Source organism: Littorina saxatilis, linkage group LG9, assembly GCF_037325665.1.
Source record: "Littorina saxatilis isolate snail1 linkage group LG9, US_GU_Lsax_2.0, whole genome shotgun sequence".
Lineage (NCBI taxonomy): Eukaryota > Metazoa > Mollusca > Gastropoda > Littorinimorpha > Littorinidae > Littorina > Littorina saxatilis.
Genome location: NC_090253.1, coordinates 14,767,041 through 14,786,244, shown reverse-complemented (window position 1 = coordinate 14,786,244; position 19,204 = coordinate 14,767,041). Strand labels below are relative to the sequence as shown.

Genomic DNA, 19,204 nt, shown 5'->3' with positions numbered 1-19,204 from the left:
CGAACGTTGGCGACGCTGACAGACGGAAATATCGAACGTTGCCTTTAATGACAGAAGGGCTTGGCGATCGTACTTTCGATTCGTGGGAACACAATATAGAGACAGCAATGTGCGCTCGTTACCACAACGGTCATGAACCGGTGTAACACGACATTTTTACTCCACGAAAAATTGACTCCGGGCAGGTTTCACGGTATTGAGACATTCTGTTGACTGCACAATGTGCTCTGATTTCTAACTTGTACCAATTTTTGTTTATATGCTATGCAAAAATGTGTCATTTTGAATAAAATTCTGAGAAAAAAATCGTTTGAGTTGTTTTTGTTGGCATTTTATGCACATGTGTATGGAAGCGAACGTGTGAATCCTGACAGACGCCATTTTCTTCTGCATGACAGCAGCCAACCTTTGATGTGAAAAGAGAAACGCAAAGGCACTCGATTCACACTAAATGGTCATATTTGATAGCAGAGCTGCAATATCTAAACATACAAACAAACAAAATTGCCCAAATATGAATTTTGCATTGCATATTTTGCACACAAAAAATCCAATCAAGAACCGGAAGCTGTCTGTCTGACACCAAGTCTTCACAGATAAACTAAGTAAGCTACTTTACCATAAGAAATGATAACATGATTTTATTTTGACATTGAAAACACACCTTTTTAGTCTGTACGTCTGGAAAGCAATTACAATGACCGAAATTTCGCGAAATTTCGTGCCGTGTCCATTTTTGGGAATGTCCGACCGTGGTCGACCAACGATCGCTACTATCACTTACATTGTAATTTCCGGGAAATCCTATGCCGGATGTGACGTATTACACACTTTTCAAAGTTGAGGCCCAATGCGGGATTTGTGCTAAATTTTTTCAGGTGCGATTTTGTTGTTTTTATAGCCTTTTTGTCGAGTAATATTCCGTCTGCCAGCAACGTTCGCTACCACACGTTCGCCACTGCTTCATGCTCGATCAGATTTTTGTTTGAGCTTTTTCACAGATTATAGACGTTTGATTAACGTTTTCTTTGCAGTTCTGGATTTCTAACCGGTGTCTCTTTGCTGATTTTGCCGATTCACTTTTCATACACGAGCGAGAAGTTGCTGTCAGCTAGCAGACGTTGCAAACGTAGGCAGTACTGACAGGCGGAATTGTTTTTCACTTAAAGTTAAAATAAAATAGATTTGTTTTACATTCTGTATTCATATATGTATGCAATAATCATTATTTTAGAATAAAACGAGCGAGTGTCTTTTAATGAAAAAAAAGTGTTCCTTGTTAATGAAACATGTACGAGGGGTATTCTTGAAGTCCTTGGAATCTTATATTAGCGCACAGCCCACCGTTAATTTGACCACGCCATTTTCTCGAAAGATCCTTCCTGAGCTGTGACACACGTTGACATTCTGTAAAAATACCTTTCAAAGATTTCGGCGTGAGTGTTTTTGCCGATGCCCTAAATGACCCTCGTTTACTCTCGGACAGCAGCATCAAGGCTCTCGTAACGGTTTCCTCAGAGCTTTTTCTTTAAATGTGAAAACAGGAAAACGTCAAACGGGGCATATTCAGGAAAATATAGTGAATGAAACTTCAGGCAGACATCCTAATTTGTAAGAAATTCGATTACGGGACATTTTAATGGACATAGCATCAACCCTCAAGTACCCGTGTTTGGCGCCAAACTTAAAACACCACGGGCAGGCAATGATGCTTGTACTACTCTAAGGTAACCGTACGCTGCTCCCGGCCTTATATAATTGTGGCGATTTGTCCTTGTTTTCCAAACAAATATGACCACCTTCTTCTTGCCAGTGTTCCGAGATCACCAATAGTTGATAGGGGTGGAGCCGTTTAGGAACATCACAACGGCTGATCGATGTGTTGCCCGGGGTCAGATTGATAGACCCAAGTCCCCATCGCCTTCGACAACATTCATAAAACCCTTACACTCTCTATAGTGACAATTGGAGAATATTTGTATGCAAATTCCGAGACAAACCCCCCTTTTGTACAATAAAAGAGCACGGGCACCCACTGTCTGCAACCCTCGTGTACCCGCAAAGGCTTGTGCCAGATCACATTCAATTACCTATGTGTCCTTTGCCTCCGTGTGTGTCCTTTGCCTCCGTGCATCATCTCTCTTCAAGGTTTCAGCGACAGCAACGTTTGTTGCAGTAACAGCATTCAACTGTCGGTCTGGCCGGGTGTCATCTTTGAAGACGTGTCTACCCGATTTAAATTCATTGTACCAGTTGTAAGTACTCGTTTTGGAAGCAGCATTCTTCCCCCAAAATTCCCACAATATTCAGTAGCTGTTAGAAACGTAACAATCCTTTTAGAGATGTGTATACATCATTGTTGTAAACTCCCTTTTTGGGAGCTCCATGACAGGCAAATATACATGGACGGGTAGTGTTCATCAAGAGCTGTTTTCTTTGAAGAGGAAACTTTGAGATACATGAACATTTGTGTCATCGCCGATGAAAGGTTGCCGTATGCATACGTCATTGTAAATATCATGAGGCATTACCAGGAGCTTGGAGTCTAAGGACTTCCAGAACACCCTAGGTATCTTGGCTTTTCTTGCTGTTTTCGAAATTAGGGGGTATATATACTATAAGTTGATTTCTGCCATTAAACAATTGATAAAGAAGTATTTATCTGTTTTTATCTTGTACACACATAAATACACTTTCAAAACATTTGACTTTTGTTAGTCTATGGAGACCTTGATATGTGAACAAAAACCATTTCCCTGGCCAATTTAGGTAAAACTCGCGTTCGGATCGAGGACAGCATCATGCAAACATATAGACAGCCCAAGACAAGTAACTTTGTAGTGAATATCTGTTATATGTTTGAAGTTTATTTAAACCATTTAGTATTAGTGGTTTGCTGTCTTCTTTCTGGAGTCAGGCTTGCATCAAGTTTGTTTGATAGATTTTCACGTTTTGAGGGCAACTTTCGTTTCGCTTGATTTTCTATGGAAAAAACCCACTGCGTATAATATTTTTCTTTGTTTTGTGTTGTACTGAACCTAATTAATTAAAATAACATCCATTTTCACAGTATTTCACAGTTTTATTTTTGACTGGAAGTGTGAGAGAATGGGAAATGACTGAAATCAATACCGTGAAACCTGTCCCCCCCTTGGCGGCAGGCTTGACGCGATCCCCTACCTTCAGCACATGAGCTAACTCCGCCCCTCTGGGTTTGTGGGCAGTCCGTGGTGTTGTCGCTGATGTTGCTGTAGTTGTGGCTGGCGCTGGCTGTATAGGCTGATGTAAGGTTGTTGTGGTCATGGTTGGTTTTGTTATTTGTCCTGAAAACATATTTCAGTCTCTTAAAATTGTTGCCTAACGTTTACTTGTTTCCTTTATAGTCTTTGCTAGTAATCAATCACCTTACAGGAAGCCAACATTGTTTTAAAAAGAAAAAGTCTTGTTGATTTGTTGCGTATCGTTTGATGACATGACAGATGAACAATTTACCCTTTTAATTGTAGTAGGCGTTCCACAATGTGTTTCTGGATGTGTCCCTGTACACACAGTGTGTGACAGAACAAAGCCCAGACACAGACAGACAAATGAACAGTGTGTGACAGAACAAAGTCCAGACACAAACAGACAAATGAACAGTGTGTGACAGAACAAAGCCCAGACACAAACAGACAAATGAACAGTGTGTGACAGAACAAAGCCCAGACACAGACAGACAAATGAACAGTGTGTGACAGAACAAAGCCCAGACACAGACAGACAAATGAACAGTGTGTGACAGAACAAAGCCCAGACACACACACGCCCACGACACCCCCACACAGATGTACAACGCCCCATCATTTATGGTACAATCTTACCGTCATTTCATTTTTGTTGTTCTCCCACCACGCATGAACAGTGTGTACACAGTAGGGGAAAGGCTCCTAATATGGACCGGCTCCTAATATGGACCACCTCCTGTTCTGACAAACTGACGGCGCTAGAGCACTCCAAACAATTTCATTCGCTTTATTCACCCTCTCTGGATACGGATGAGTTGCACATGTCAAAACAGTTGCAGAAACACAAACCTCAAAATCGTTAGGCTTTTTACATTTAGTCAAGTTTTGACTAAATGTTTTAACGTAGGGGGGGAATCGAGACGAGGGTGTGGTGTATGTGTGTGTGTGTGTGTGTGCGTGTGTGTGTGTGTGTAGAGCGATTCAGACTAAACTACTGGGCCGATCTTTATGAAATTTGACATGAGAGTTCCTGGGTATGATATCCCCGGACGTTTTTTTCCTTTTTTCGATAAATACCTTTGATGACGTCATATCCGGCTTTTTGTAAAAGTTGAGGCGGCACTGTCACACCCTCATTTTTCAATTAAATTGATTGAAATTTTGGCAAAGCAATCTTCGACGAAGGCCGGGGTTTGGTATTGCATTTCAGCTTGGTGGCTTCAAAACTAATGAGTGAGTTTGGTCATTAAAAATCGGAAACTTGTAATTAAAATTATTTTTTTATTAAACGATCTAAAAACAATTTCATCTTATTCTTCGTCATTTTCTGATTCCAAAAACATATACATATGTTATATTTGGATTAAAAACAATCTCTGAAAATTAAAAATATAAAAATTATGATCAAAATTAAATTTCCGAAATCGATTTAAAAACTATTTCATCTTATTTCTTGTCGGTTCCTGATTCCAAAAACATATAGATATGATATGTTTGGATTAAAAACACGCTCAGAAAGTTAAAACGAAGAGAGGTACAGTAAAGCGTGCTATGAAGCACAGCGCAACCGCTGCCGCGCCAAACAGGCTCGTCACTTTCACTGCGTTTTGCACTCGCGGCGGACTACGTTCAGTTTCATTCTGTGAGTTCCACAGCTTGACTAAATGTAGTAATTTCGCCTTACGCGACTTGTTTTCACTTTTGGCAGCGTTCACTCTAAATTTGCCGCCTAAAACGGACTCGTTTCTGTCCACAGCCAAAGCTTTCATAACACAAAAATGGCTATATATGACATCGACAGCTAAGGCAGTATGTGTTACATTTTAACAGTGTGTACCCCGAGTTTCTACTGCAAACAAAAAATAATAGCAAAACCTCAAAGTATGTGTGAGTCCCCTAATATGGACCACCTTCAACAAATCGAAGAAAATAAAAACTAAAGGCAATTTTAATTAATTCATAAAGAAGCTTGCTGAAAATAACCTATAACTAGCCCTCGAAATTTCCCAAAAATATAACAAATAGTCTTTTTTTTGTGGAAGTTGATAATTTCACTTATTTTCACTCTGTTTGTGATAAGCTTCTTCAGTTTCCTGGTGTGCTTCAAATAATGCTCTCATCAACCCGAAACAGCTAAATCTTTACTTTCTTTACGTTATTTGGTGTTTAACGTCGTTTTCAACCACGAAGGGTTATATCGCGACCGGGAAAGGGGGAAGATGGGATAGAGCCACTTGTCAATTGTTTCTTGTTCACAAAAGTACTAATCAAAAATTTGCTCCAGGGGCTTGCAACGTAGTACAATATATGACCTTACTGGGAGAATGCAAGTTTCCAGTACAAAGGACTTAACATTTCTTACATACTGCTTGACTAAAATCTTTACAAAAATTGACTATATTCTATACAAGAAACACTTAACAAGGGTAAAAGGAGAAACAGAATCCGTTAGTCGCCTCTTACGACATGCTGGGGAGCATCGAGTAAATTCTTCCCCCTAACCCGCGGGGGGTCAGCTAAATCTAAAGCATATTTGAATTAGTCTGACTTGCACACTAAGTTGTATCATGTTATTTTGAAGTATAGGGGGCTTTTTACAGTGATTCGTGAAGGCCGCTTCACTGGTCCATATTGGGCGCCCAGGCTCCTAATATGGACCATTTGTGCATTTTCTGTATTTAATTTTTACTGAAGGTCTATCAAAGCTATTTCACTCTAATTAGGCCTAACTGTTCAACTAAGAGAGAAAGTCTACCAACCACAAAATGAAACTTCTTCGCAAGAAAACAAGCTAGTTATCAGCAATAAACAAAAAGTGGACCATATTAGGGGGGCCCTTCCCCTACGTTTGATAACTCATGCAAGCGCAGTCGACACAAAATCCATATCGTCAAAAGAGAAGCAAAAGACAAAAGAGGAACAATAAATATATAACTGGACCAAATGTTGAAAGAAATACCTTCTGCGAGAGGCCAAGGGTCGTTGGGAATAATTGTCCGTTTCATGGGCACATTTACACAAACAGCGACAGAGAACTGGTCAAATCGCAAAGACATCAGGGGGAAAACAAAATCGGCAGTAAACAGACAAATATTTTTCAATAATAAAAAAGGCATGTAAAAAGTGTAACGTACCCAGATAGGCGATGTCAGCCTTCCGTTGATCCAGTTTCTGGGAGGTCAAGTCGTTGACCTCCATCTTGGGTGTTGTTCCGGTCTGTGACTCCAGGTCGTCGAGGCGTGACGTCAGACCTTCCATCATCCCCAGCAGAGCCCCTCCAGATGCTGACTGTACCACATTGCCTACGCTGGCTGCGTTCAGTGCAAAGGCCGCCCGCCATTTTTCCTGCTCCGCCAGTGACGTCATGGTGGCGTCTTCCTCAGCCTGTATTAGCGTGTTGACCTCCTGACGTCGCTTCTTCATGCACTGCTCAAGGTCATCAAACGTGTCATTGACCTTTTTTCGCATGACCTTCAAGATGTCATTGGATTCTTTTATCTAATGAAACAAGAATACAAATGACTTTTTAATCATTAATAATAAAGCATCGCTACGTCTCCGGTGAACTATCAGTTTCTGGTCACAGACACTGTCGGGCTTTTACACACAGTACAAAAACCCTTTCGTTTAAACACTTACCGCTAGAGGACATCATAGGTGCCCTCCATGGAGAGCGAGCATTGTTCAAAGAATTTATTTTTGCTGGTGTGTGGTTTACGCATGCTAAAAAGCCATTCAAACCAGGGGCGGATCACATCATTTTTAGGGGGGGGGGGGTCCACATTTCTTTTAGGGACAATTCGACGACGCGAAGCGTTTGGTTGAGGTCGCGAAGCGTTCGAACCGCTTAGGGGGTCCGGGGGCATGCTACCCCGGAAAATGTTGATACGAACATGGAAAATGGAGCAAGCACTCTGAGCCAAGAAACTTCCCCTAAATACACCTTCCAAAAAGTAATTTCAAGAAGACACAGTTGGATCAAATCAAGGACAATTGATCGATGTGGTGCAACCCGAGCCAACAAAATACCCAACTACTTTCCGAAACCGTCACTTAGACTACAAAGGCCGGATAAAAATCGAGTAAAATGGGTCAATTTGGTGAAATCTGAGCCATCAGTTTTTCTGTATTCTCAATTTTATTTTATTTTCATTCTTTAGGCTAAGGGAGGGGGGGTGTGTGAGGGGGGTCTCTGGATCCTGCAAACGAAGTGTATAATTTAATGCTGTTAAAAATATATGCTATTGCAAGTGTGTTCCATAAGGTTAGAACTGCTTTTGTCGTGAAAGATTCCATCGTTCGTTAAACCTCGTGTGAGGCGGAGTAGGGCTTTAAAAAAGCACCCAACTTAAATTGTTTTTGAATTAAAAAAACAAAAAAACAGTTGCAGCAAATCTTGACCTTCCATTTTAAATTCAAACTAAAAACAGAATCTGTAATTACAACAACGTCAAGATGCAGTCTCCAAAATCATCGTTTACGCTGATCACACATTGAACGTAGTACAACATTAATCTAAACGAAACCACAACACAGAAAATCCATCCCGACCTAGACAGGAATGGTTTGACACCAACCTGTGCTGCCAGTGCTGTCGCTCTGTCCCTCAGTCTCTGTGCCTGTTGTTCCAGTTCTCTTCTCTTCTCTGTCGCCACGTCTGGGATGGCCTTCACCTCTGCACAGCTGCGGTGATTGGTCAAGTCGCATAGCATGCAGATGAGCTCCTTGTGGGTGGAGCAATACAGCTCAGCCAGCCTATCATCGTGCACGTTACATGTTACGCGGTTAACCTCAGCCAATCGCTGTGGAGTGAGTTTATTCAAATCCTCCACTTTGTGATTTTTCATGGAGGGAAACTTCGCGTGACCCTTGGAACATTTCTTACAGAGCTTAATGTCACACTGCAAGCAGAATGACGTGGCAGCAGTGTTGTCGTCACAGACCATGCAGACATGCTGACCGCTGAGCATGTTGTGACTGTCCACAAGAGCCATGGTGGCCAGGTCAGTGGGCAGGTCATTGACCAGAGTGTCAAGGTCACGCTGACCTCGGTTGGTGGAGGGCAGGATGGGGGCCCTGCAGAACGGACAGCCTCCCTTGACCCCTGCCTTCTGAAGCCACGACACGACGCACTTTTTGCACACCAGGTGTGTACAGGGCAGTATCTTTGGCTCTTTATAGCCGTCATGGCAGACAGGGCATTCTGGTAGCTTACTGCTGCTGGTGGCTGAAGCGGCGGCCATAATGACTTCTGTGAACACACAGACGAACACACACACACACACACCCCAATGCACATTAAAAACAAAAATTGAAAGTCAGTAGAAATCACAGTCTCGTCAAGCCACTTCTTTCCTCATGCAGTATGAGCCTGCTGTCCCAAGATGACCAACGTTTCAAACTATGCGGTAAGAACCCGCGCTGATTATGCTTTAAATTCAATTCAATACAACTTTATTATCTGAATGTGAGACAAACAGAAATGTTTCGTTTGGCTCGTATGGACAGATATTTCAATACTCTCAAACCATATAAACAATCAAATTAATCTGCACACACACACACACATCCTAAACCACACACATCCTGAACCACACACAGCCTAAACCACACACATCCTAAACCACACACATCCTAAACCACACACATCCTCAACCATATACATCCTAAACCACAAATATCCTAAACCACACACATCCTAAACCACCTACATCCTAAACCACACACATCCTAAACCACACACATCCTAAACCACACACATCCTAAACCACACACATCCTGAACCACACACATCCTGAACCACACACATCCTAAACCACACACATCCTGAACCACACACATCCTAAACCACACACATCCTAAACCACACACATCCTGAACCACACACATCCTAAACCACACACATCCTGAACCACACACATCCTAAACCACACACATCCTGAACCACACACATCCTGAACCACACACATCCTAAACCACACACATCCTAAACCGCACGCATCCTAAACCACACACATCCTATACCACACACATCAACCACACACATCAACCACACACATCAACCACACACATTCTAAACCACACACATCCTGAACCACACACATCCTGAACCACACACATCCTAAACCACACACATCCTAAACCACACACATCCTAAACCACACACATCCTGAACCACACACATCCTAAACCACACACATCCTAAACCACACACATCCTAAACCACACACATCCTAAACCACACACATCAACCACACACATCCTAAACCACACACATCAACCACACACATCCTAAACCACTCACATCCGTTCCTGCACTGCGCACTCACATACATATCCACATACATGCACGCATGTGTCCATTATTAATTATAAATACGTTACATTGTATGTCATTATAAGTCAACCTAACTAGCCCTATAATAGAATATGAAAATGTCTTCATAAAACTCTAAGCGTAATGCAAGCAGTAAACTATGACGGCTTACTAGTGCCAAAACCTGGGGTTACCCATTATCACGTGATAATTACTAATTAACGCTGTCAGTTACTGTTTTCACTCGTTAGTTACTAATTTTCACGGGATAATTAGTCATTTTCACGGGAAAATGACTACTTTTTAGTTTTGGCACTAGCAATCCGTCAGGAAGTGAGCCAAAACTAAAAATTAGTAATTAACAGGTGAAAGTTAGTCATTTTCCCGGGAAAATTAGTAAATAACACGTGAAAATGGTAATTATCAAGGGAAAATTACTAATTTTCCCTTGATAATTACAATTATGAGGTTTTGGCACTAGTAAGCCCTATGACGGCTTACTAGTGCCAAAACCTGGGGTTACCCATTATCACGTGATAATTACTAATTAACGCTGTCAGTTACTGTTTTCACCTGTTAGTTACTCATTTTCACGGGAAAATTACTAATTTTTAGTTTTGGCACTAGCAATCCGTCAGGAAGTGAGCCAAAACTAAAAATTAGTAATTAACAGGTGAAAGTTAGTAATTATTCTGGGAAAATTAGTAATTTTCCCGGGAAAATTAGTAATAAACACGTGAAAATGGTAATTATCTGATAATTACAATTATGAGGTTTTGGCACTAGTAAGCCGTCATAGTAAACGCTTCCAACGCAACCACGCTTTCATAGTTTATCATATCATAAAACTCTAAGCGTAATGTAAACAGTAAACGCTTCCAACGCAACCACGCTTTCATAGTTTATCATATCATAAAACTCTAAGCGTAATGTAAGCAGTAAACGCTTCCAACGCAACCACGCTTTCATAGTTTATCATATTCTGAGATGGTACGTTTTTCCTGACAGTAGTTTTATCTAAACAACATAAAGACGAATAGTATTGTACTGTGTGATGAAGAAGACAAAGGGAAAGGGTAGCAGACACACACAAGGTAGTTTCAGATGCGATGGTTTTGGGGGGTGGAGACAAAGAAATCGATAAAGAGAGAGTAACAGAGAGAGAGAGAGAGAGAGAGAGAGAGAGAGAGAGAGAGAGAGTGAGAAAGAGAGTAACAGAGAGAGAGAAAGAGAAAGAGAGTAACAGAGAGAGAGAAAGAGAAAGAGAGAGAGAGTAACAGAGAGAGAGAGAGAGAGTAGCAGAGAGAGAGAGAGAGAGAGAGAGACAGTGACAGAGAGAGAGAGAGAGTAACAGAGAGAGTAACAGAGAGAGAGAGAGAGAGAGAGTAACAGAGAGAGAGAGAGAGAGTAACAGAGAGAGAGAGAGAGAGTAACAGAGAGAGAGAGAGAGAGAGAGAGAGAGTAACAGAGAGAGAGAGAGAGAGAGAAAGAGAGAGAGAGAGAGAGAGGGGGTGGGGAGGGGGGCTGAGATATACAGAGAGGAACAAGGACAAAGGTAGGAAAGAAAGAGAGAAAGAAAGAGAGAGAGAGAGAGTGTGTGTGTGTGTGTGGTTGTATGTGTGTGTGTGTGTGTGTGTGTGTGTGTGTGTGTGTGTGTGTGTGTGTGTGTGTGTGTGTGTATGTTCGTGCGTGTGTGTGTGTGTGGGTGTGTGTGTGCACGCGTGTGCGTGTGTGCGTGCGCCAGTGTGTGCGTGCGTGTGTGTGTGTGTGTGTGTGTGTGTGTGTGTGTGTGTGTGTGTGTGTGTGTGTGTGTGTGTGTGTGTGTGTGTGTGTGTGTGAACGAACAAACGGAAAAAACACGGTCTTTTACTGAAAAAAGGATGCCACTTTTAAAACTATTGTGTAAAAATCTGATTCTGATGTTCACACAAGCTATTACAATATCAGTACGGCCATACCCAGACAGATATAATATTATAGTTAAACACACACAACATGGAAATCATATATGTCAATATGTAAAGCAAGAGAAGGACAGACAGACAGAGAGAGATAATCAGAGACTGTTGAGTCAGTAATCAGCATGAACACGTATCTCCATGTTCACACCGGTGACACTGTGACGGTTCCCCTACGCTTTGTGTTCGGTGCCCTGACCCTTTGTGTTCGGTTCCCACTCGGTTCCCACACGCCAAAATTCGCGGACAAAACATCCATTTATGGTAGTATTACGCAATGTTGCTCTCTGAGAATGGTCTTGTTAGATCTGTGAGTGTTTACACTACATGCCTAGGTGCTGTTGGATTGAAGGTTTTGGATATTTTAGCCGTTATTAGGTAGAATGCCTTCCACTTTACTGCAAAACTGCATAATTCGTAGCATCGGCAAGAAATATCCTACCAAAAAATGCCTGCTTGGAACTGTCGTTGGTCCAGCAAAAAGTTCAACATGTCTGTAGCAGACAGCCCAAGTTTCAAGATTGTAGGGCCATCCAAACAGCCGTAATAATAAAAACAACAAAAGTAGTCAGTGAAATTGGCTGTGTTCGGTCCCCACACACTTTTGTGACGTAGGCGTGACGGTTCCCATAATTCATTGTGTCGGTCCCCACTTTCTGTGTCGGACCCCACTTTCGACCTAATTTCTCTGTGACGGACCCCACAACCAGCCTATTTTGTGTCGGTCCCCACACCTTCTTGGATTTATGACTTGCCGGTTACTTGTATCATTGTATTCATTGAATCTAATTGTCTCGGAGTTATTTTTCAGCAAAAACCGGCAAGGCAGCACCTTTTGTGATACCAAGTAAGTCAGATGACATCAGTATGTGTGTGTGTGTGTGTGTGTGTGTGTGTGTGTGTGTGTGTGTGTGTGTGTGTGTGTGTGTGTGTGTGTGTGTGTGTGTGTGTGTGAGAGAGAGAGAGAGAGTGAGAGAGAGAGAGAGAGAGAGAGATTGACACCTTTCCAGATCACTGACTCCGGTTATGCGACACTACCGCGAGCGTCACTACCGCGTGTCACACTACGGCGAGTACGACACTACCGCGTGTAACACTACCGCGTGTCACACTACCGCGAGTACGACACTACCGCGAGTATAACACTGCCGCGTGTCACACTACCGCGCGTACCACAACCGCGAGTACCATAACCGTAGAGAGAACGCATGCAAACTTACTTCTTGTGAGTTTGTGTTCTAACGGCTTTGATTGGAAGCAACCCATTCTATATGTATTCTGATAGTGTGTTCTGATCGTTTTGAGTTCTTGGTTAGCATGACAAACATTGAATTAGTGTTCAGAGAACAGACCAGGGCTCGTATTCTTGAAACAGCTGCAACTCATATACCGGCCTGTAAAACCACTTCCGCTCGATAAGTCCGCTAAGTGTTATTCATGAAACTCCGGGAAAGACTTACCTGGGTGTCTCCGAGCTGTAAAGTTGGAGGACCCATCCCCCTCCTCTAAAACCGTCAATTTTGAATAAATCTTGTTAAAATATTGTTTGTAGATTTATGTCCCTCACTGGACACACATTGGTGTCATTTACTGAAGCACCAATGCATTGCGGACAAATACGAGATACCGCTCGCGAAAGATTTCAACCGATGCTCGATCATACCGGCTTGTGGTGAAAGCGTGCTAGCGTCTTCTTTAATGCATTACAGTGTCCGGTTATTTTCAACTGTTTCCGTGGTCGAACGGTTCTCTCGTTCGCCTGATGCGTAATTGAGTCGAGTTCAAATCTCCAAGTGCCCGTAATTTTTTTTTTTATTCTTTGGTTTTTTTGTTTTTTGTTTATTTTCTTCATGTGCAAAAGAGTACGTTATAATAGCAAAATTGATTTAAAAAAAATTTTTTTAGGCTGCAATGTTGTTGTTTTTTAAAATCTTTGGTTGACATGATATTCGTTTATTGATAAAGTTTGTTAACTTTAACATGTAAACATTTGGATTAAAAAATTTAAATAAATAACCATGAAGAAGGATGCTTCCCGCTTAAAAAAACAAAGGTGAGAGAGAAAAAAAACCCACCTAAAATGCGGTAGCAGCCACCTGCATGCAACTGAGATTAAAAACAAAAAAATAAAAAATAAATAAAAAGGGTCTCCCTGTGTTTTTATTTCATTCAGTTTGTTTGGGTAGTTGCTATTGACTTTGAAACTGACACGCTGGCTAAAAAGCTGCAACATTGTGTCCTTCAAAGTCAAACTGTCGTTTAACTACCGCCCGGTATTTATTTTTACTGCCCAGTAATTATTTATTTTTCCCCGGTATTCATGTGTGTCTAGCGGAAGGTCGGCAGCTACCAGTTGGTTATTTTTAGAATTGAAGATTCCCGATGCTTGCTCTTCTCTGCGCACGCGTTACCGGCGTTTTCGCCGGCGTGTCAGTTTCAAAGTCAATAGCAACAACCCAAACAAACTGAATGAAATAAAAACACGGGGAGATTTTATTTTTATTTTTTTTTATAAACCTCAGTTGCATGCAGGTGTACATGGTATAGTACCTAGTAAACGCCCACCCCCCAGTTTCGACCAGTGGACTAGTAGACAAGGAAAATAAATAAAGATTATTCAGTCTGCTGTTATTGTTGTTTTTCAATTGTTTCCTTTCCTTAGACATGCTTCGGGGATTGGACAGAAAAAGGTTTCTGGAGTGGCTAGAGAATCGCAATACATTTTTGACTGGGAGGAAAAAGAAGAAACGAAAGCTTCATAAGTTTATTTCAACAAATGTTACAATCATGACATGTATACAAAAGACACAGGTAACAGCAACAAGCTAGAAGCTTATAGTGGTGTTCCTGCATGGATATTATAACGTAAGGCGGTAACGGCTGAACAATTTGTCTAAATAAACCAAATTGGAAATCCAAAGCATCATCATTATAATCATCCTCATCTCATTAATCATCCAAAATTATCATAACATAATAAACGTTGCATAATCATTATAAAGAAAGACAGTAAGAGGAAGGAAGGAGGGGAAGAAAAGGAATAAAAAGAAGAGGGATGGGTAGGAGTTGTGCAGAAATTAAAGTTGTTGTCCGGCTTGTGGAGCATTGATTCTGGTTTGCCCAAAGCGGCCTGAACGTTCAATGAACGAGTGTACTCTTGAAAAAATGTTCCTGTTCAAATCTAGAGAATACTGTCTGTCTCCATTTAGAAGGTGGGGGAGGTGAATACTGTGGTTAGGGAGAGTATGTATGGTTTCTTGACGTGCTTCGCGATAATTTGGACAATCCAATAGGAAGTGTTTTACGGTTTCGGACGGAAATCCGCAGTCACAAGTTGCATCTGTAGCAACGTGTCGTCTCACTAGATCGTTATTAAGATGACTTATACATAGCCTAAGCTTACAGTGAATTGTTTGTGATATGCGATCTCCAGAATACCAATAACACGGCAGACTTAAATCGTTTTTTGACAAAAAGTGCTTGAGGGACTTACTAAGTTTTATGTAGTCTGGTAAAGAATTCCAGAGTTGTGTTGTAGATGGGAGAAATAAGTTTTTGTATAATTCAGTGTTAAACGATGGAACTTTCCTATCTAAAGGTCTGCGCTGGCGATACGGATTATTAGTTGATATTAATGGTGGCAATATCGCAAGTAAGTAGTTTGGCACCTTACGGTGTACAATCTTGTGAAATAATACCAATTTTGAACGTTTACGCCTCTCTTAAAGTGAAATAAAGCCTGACTCGTCGTACAGTTGTTGATGGCTTGTACCGCGGACTGCTCCAACAATGGTCTTCATCTTCAAAGCTTCATCTTTGGCGGGAAGTGATGTCTGAAGAGGTTGATTTTGTGTGTTAGTGTTAGTGTTAGTGTGTGTGTGTGTGTGTGTGTGTGTGTGTGGGTGTGGGTGTGGGGGGGAGTTTTGTGCAATAACGCATCCTTTGAACACTTCTATGACAAATGACCAAAATATCGTTTTTCTAGCTAAGGACCCGCTCCTGCCAAGGGTATAGTACCTAGTAAACGCCCACCCCCCACTTTTGGGCAAAACTGGTACATAGGGTGGGTGGGCGAGTACAAGGTAGTTAACGGTAATATCATGTTAACCATCAATTTTTTTTAAAAAACTCATTCTCGCCTAAAATTAATTTTTTAAATCCATTTTGATATTACAACGTACTCTTATGAACACGAAGAAAATAAACAAAAACAAACAAAATTAACGACAAAGAGTAAAAAAAAAAAAAAAGTAAGGCCTGATGGCGATTCGTACTCGACTCAATTGCGCATCAAGCGAATTCGACAACCGTTCGGCTACGGAATCAGACACCAAATGCTCGCCACTGTAATGCATTAAACAAGACGCAAGCACGCTTTTGCAACACGCCGTTATGATCGAGCATCGGTTGAAATCTTTCGCGAGCAGAAGCTCGTATTTGACCGCAATGCATCGGTGCTTAAATGACACCAATGTGTGTCCATGAGGGACATAAATCTACAAACAATATTTGAACAAGATTTATTCGAACTTGACGGTTTTAATGGACAGTGTTGGTGAAGTTACTGACAGGTAGCGACTTTACAGGAGGGGGAGGGGTCCTCTAACTTTACAGCTCGGAGACAACCCGGTAAGGACTTACCGGTGTTTCAAAAATAACACTTAGCAGTTGAGTTTTACAGGCCAGTATATGAGTTGCAGCTTTTTCAAGAATAAATCTTGTTCAAATATTGTTTGTAGAGAGGAGCAAGCATGAGGAATCTCCAATTCTAAAAATAACCAATTCTGGTAGCTGCCGACCTTCCGCCAGACACACATTAATACCGGGGAAAAATAAATAATTACTGGGCAGTAAAAATAAATACCGGACGGTAGTTAAACGACAGTTTGACTTTAAAGGACACAATTTTGCAGCTTTTTCAAGAATACGAGCCCAGGCCTTTTTGTTTTATATTTCAAGGAAACATTTCAACCTTTGCCTTCAGCCATGGAAGTCATAAAATGACACGCGGTAATGTTATACTCGCGGTAGTGTGACACGCGGTAGTGTTATACTCGCGGTAGTGTCGTACTCGCGGTAGTGTCGTACTCGCGGTAAGTTCTGTTTCCGTACCCGCGACAGCGGCAGCGACAAAAGAAAACGCGCGCAAACGCGTGACGTGTTTCCGTACTTGCGTTTTAAACATGCGGTAAAATCTGTAAACTCCCGCGTTGCCGCGCGACAACGCGAAAAAATCGCTCCAGGACCCTTTCAAAAAAATCGCGTCGCTTGCCGCTTGTCGCGCCGCTAACGCGTCGCGCGTGTGGAAACACTCCTGGTCATTTTCTATGTGCTTGATTTTCGTCGCACCGCTGGAAAAACGCTATCGCGGGTACGGAAACACAACTTTAGTGTGAGACGCGGTAGTGGTACTCGCGGTAGTGACGCTCGCGGTAGTGACCAGCACCCGATCACTCCACATAAACGCTGGTTCTGGTTGCATTGTGCCGCTGACATACAGCTAATAGGATTTTTACACCCCCGGTATAGGGGTGTGTATAGGTTTCACTCGATGTGTTTGTGTTCGCAAGTAGATCTCAAGAATGAACGGACCGATCGTCACCAAACTTGGTGAACAGGTTCTATACATTTCTGAGACGGTCCTTACAAAAATTGGGACCAGTCAAACACACGGTTAGGGAGTTATTGGTGGATTAAAATTATACAAGGCCTGGTATAGACGGACCCCCCCCCCCCCCCCCCCCCCCCGTTGGTCAAAGGGAAATAACCATTCTCACTGCCACCAACTGAGAAGGTTATTTCCCTTTGACGGGGGTGTAGTTCCTATCGGAGGAATTTCTTGTTTTAATCCTTTTGTGGTATTGCTGATGATGCTGAACATGTATTTTACTAGTTTACCAATATGTATCTTTGACCCTGATAGCCTACGAAAACGGAGCAATCATGGCCCAACATTGGCCCAATGCTGAATTTATTGGCGCGGTGTTGAGCCTTAGTCGGGCCGTTGTCGTAGGCTGTCAGGGTTTATGTAGCCTTGTTCCATTGTATTCTGACTGTCATAAAGTAATTAATTTTAAGAGAAAGCAGTCATGAACACAAGGAGCTGGGAAAAGTTGCCTCTTACAACAAGCGTGGATAAAGACACATACTTGACACAGGCAAGTACTCTTTTTTTTTCAATCACCACTAGAAGTCCCTGGGCAGCATTTTGCTCTGAAAACTGAATCTCACATACGATAGGTGGATCTTTTATTTTAAAAATGTGCCAAATTGCATATCTCCAAGGCCGTAAGACTAAGAGTAGATATTGGGAAGGCCAGTTCAAGAAGGTGTGGGTGGATCAACACATAATTTGCTGGTATACTGGGAACCGTCCCAGAGATAAATAATGTTATATATTATTTGTGGCATAAACTAATAAAGTTAGTCTCTCTCTCTCTCTCTCTCTCTCTCTCTCTCTCTCTCTCTCTCTCTCTCTCTCTCTCTCTCTCTCTCTCTCTCTCTCACACACACATACACACACATACTGATGTCATCTGACTTACTTGGTATCACAAAAGGTGCTGCCTTGCCGGTTTTTGCTGAAAAATAACTCCGAGACAATTAGATTCAATGAATACAATGATACAAATAACCGGCAAGTCATAAATCCAAGAAGGTGTGGGGACCGACACAAAATAGGCTGGTTGTGGGGTCCGTCACAGAGAAATTAGGTCGAAAGTGGGGTCCGACACAGAAAGTGGGGACCGACACAATGAATTATGGGAACCGTCACGCCTACGTCACAAAAGTGTGTGGGGACCGAACACAGCCAATTTCACTGACTACTTTTGTTGTTTTTATTATTACGGCTGTTTGGATGGCCCTACAATCTTGAAACTTGGGCTGTCTGCTACAGACATGTTGAACTTTTTGCTGGACCAACGACAGTTCCAAGCAGGCATTTTTTGGTAGGATATTTCTTGCCGATGCTACGAATTATGCAGTTTTGCAGTAAAGTGGAAGGCATTCTACCTAATAACGGCTAAAATATCAAAAACCTTCAATCCAACAGCACCTAGGCATGTAGTGTAAACACTCACAGATCTAACAAGACCATTCTCAGAGAGCAACATTGCGTAATACTACCATAAATGGATGTTTTGTCCGCGAATTTTGGCGTGTGGGAACCGAGTGGGAACCGAAAACAAAGGGTCAGGGCACCGAACACAAAGCGTAGGGGAACCGTCACAGTGTCACCGGTGTGATGTTGAACAGAACAAGTGGAAGAGTGAAAGGTTTTCAACAATTCAAGGGAGGTAATTTTGTGCATTTGTGGAGCGCGAAAAGCACCTGTCAGAAATAATGAGTTATTTCCCTTAGATCGTCTCTTTCTCTCTCTCTCTCTCTCCTTCATAATCTAAGATGGTATATATTAGGTCATGAACGGTTTTTTTTTTTTTTTTTTTTTGTTAATTTTTTTTTAACTTTGCTACCTGATCCTTTATTTGGTTAGTGTGTCGTGTTATGTTGGCTTGACTTATAAGTTAGTTGATCTTCTGTGTGTGTTTGCGTATGCGTGTATATATATGTGTGTGTGAGTGTGTTCTGATAATGTATGGTTGTATATCTGTATATCACGTCGATAAAAAATGATCTAATTCTTATATTACTATTATTGCGTGTGTCTGCGTTTCATCATAAAAAGTTTGTTCCTATGTATAGCT

At 41.8% G+C, this 19,204-nt stretch overlaps 1 protein-coding gene across 1 annotated transcript; it reads right to left on the bottom strand.

Moving 5' to 3' along the window:
* Nucleotides 1–2,265: 2,265 nt before the first annotated feature.
* Nucleotides 2,266–8,473, bottom strand: LOC138975359 (transcription intermediary factor 1-beta-like). The gene is made up of 3 exons (XM_070348020.1): nt 7,802–8,473; nt 6,359–6,722; nt 2,266–3,323 (listed from the first exon to the last, which is right to left on the bottom strand). Exons 1-3 carry the CDS (start codon nt 8,465–8,467, stop codon nt 3,043–3,045), a joined length of 1,311 nt encoding a protein of 436 aa, XP_070204121.1. The 5' UTR covers nt 8,468–8,473; the 3' UTR covers nt 2,266–3,042.
* Between the last annotated feature and the right edge of the window lie 10,731 nt (nt 8,474–19,204).

Coding starts and splice junctions, on each gene's coding strand:
- LOC138975359 (XM_070348020.1), bottom strand. CDS start 8,467: ATGGCCGCCGCTTCAGCCACCAGCAGCAGTAAGCTACCAGAATGCCCT. Junction 6,723..7,801: donor CGACAGCACTGGCAGCACAG/GTTGGTGTCAAA, acceptor TTGTTTCATTAG/ATAAAAGAATCCAATGACAT. Junction 3,324..6,358: donor GGCTGACATCGCCTATCTGG/GTACGTTACACT, acceptor ATATGTTTTCAG/GACAAATAACAAAACCAACC.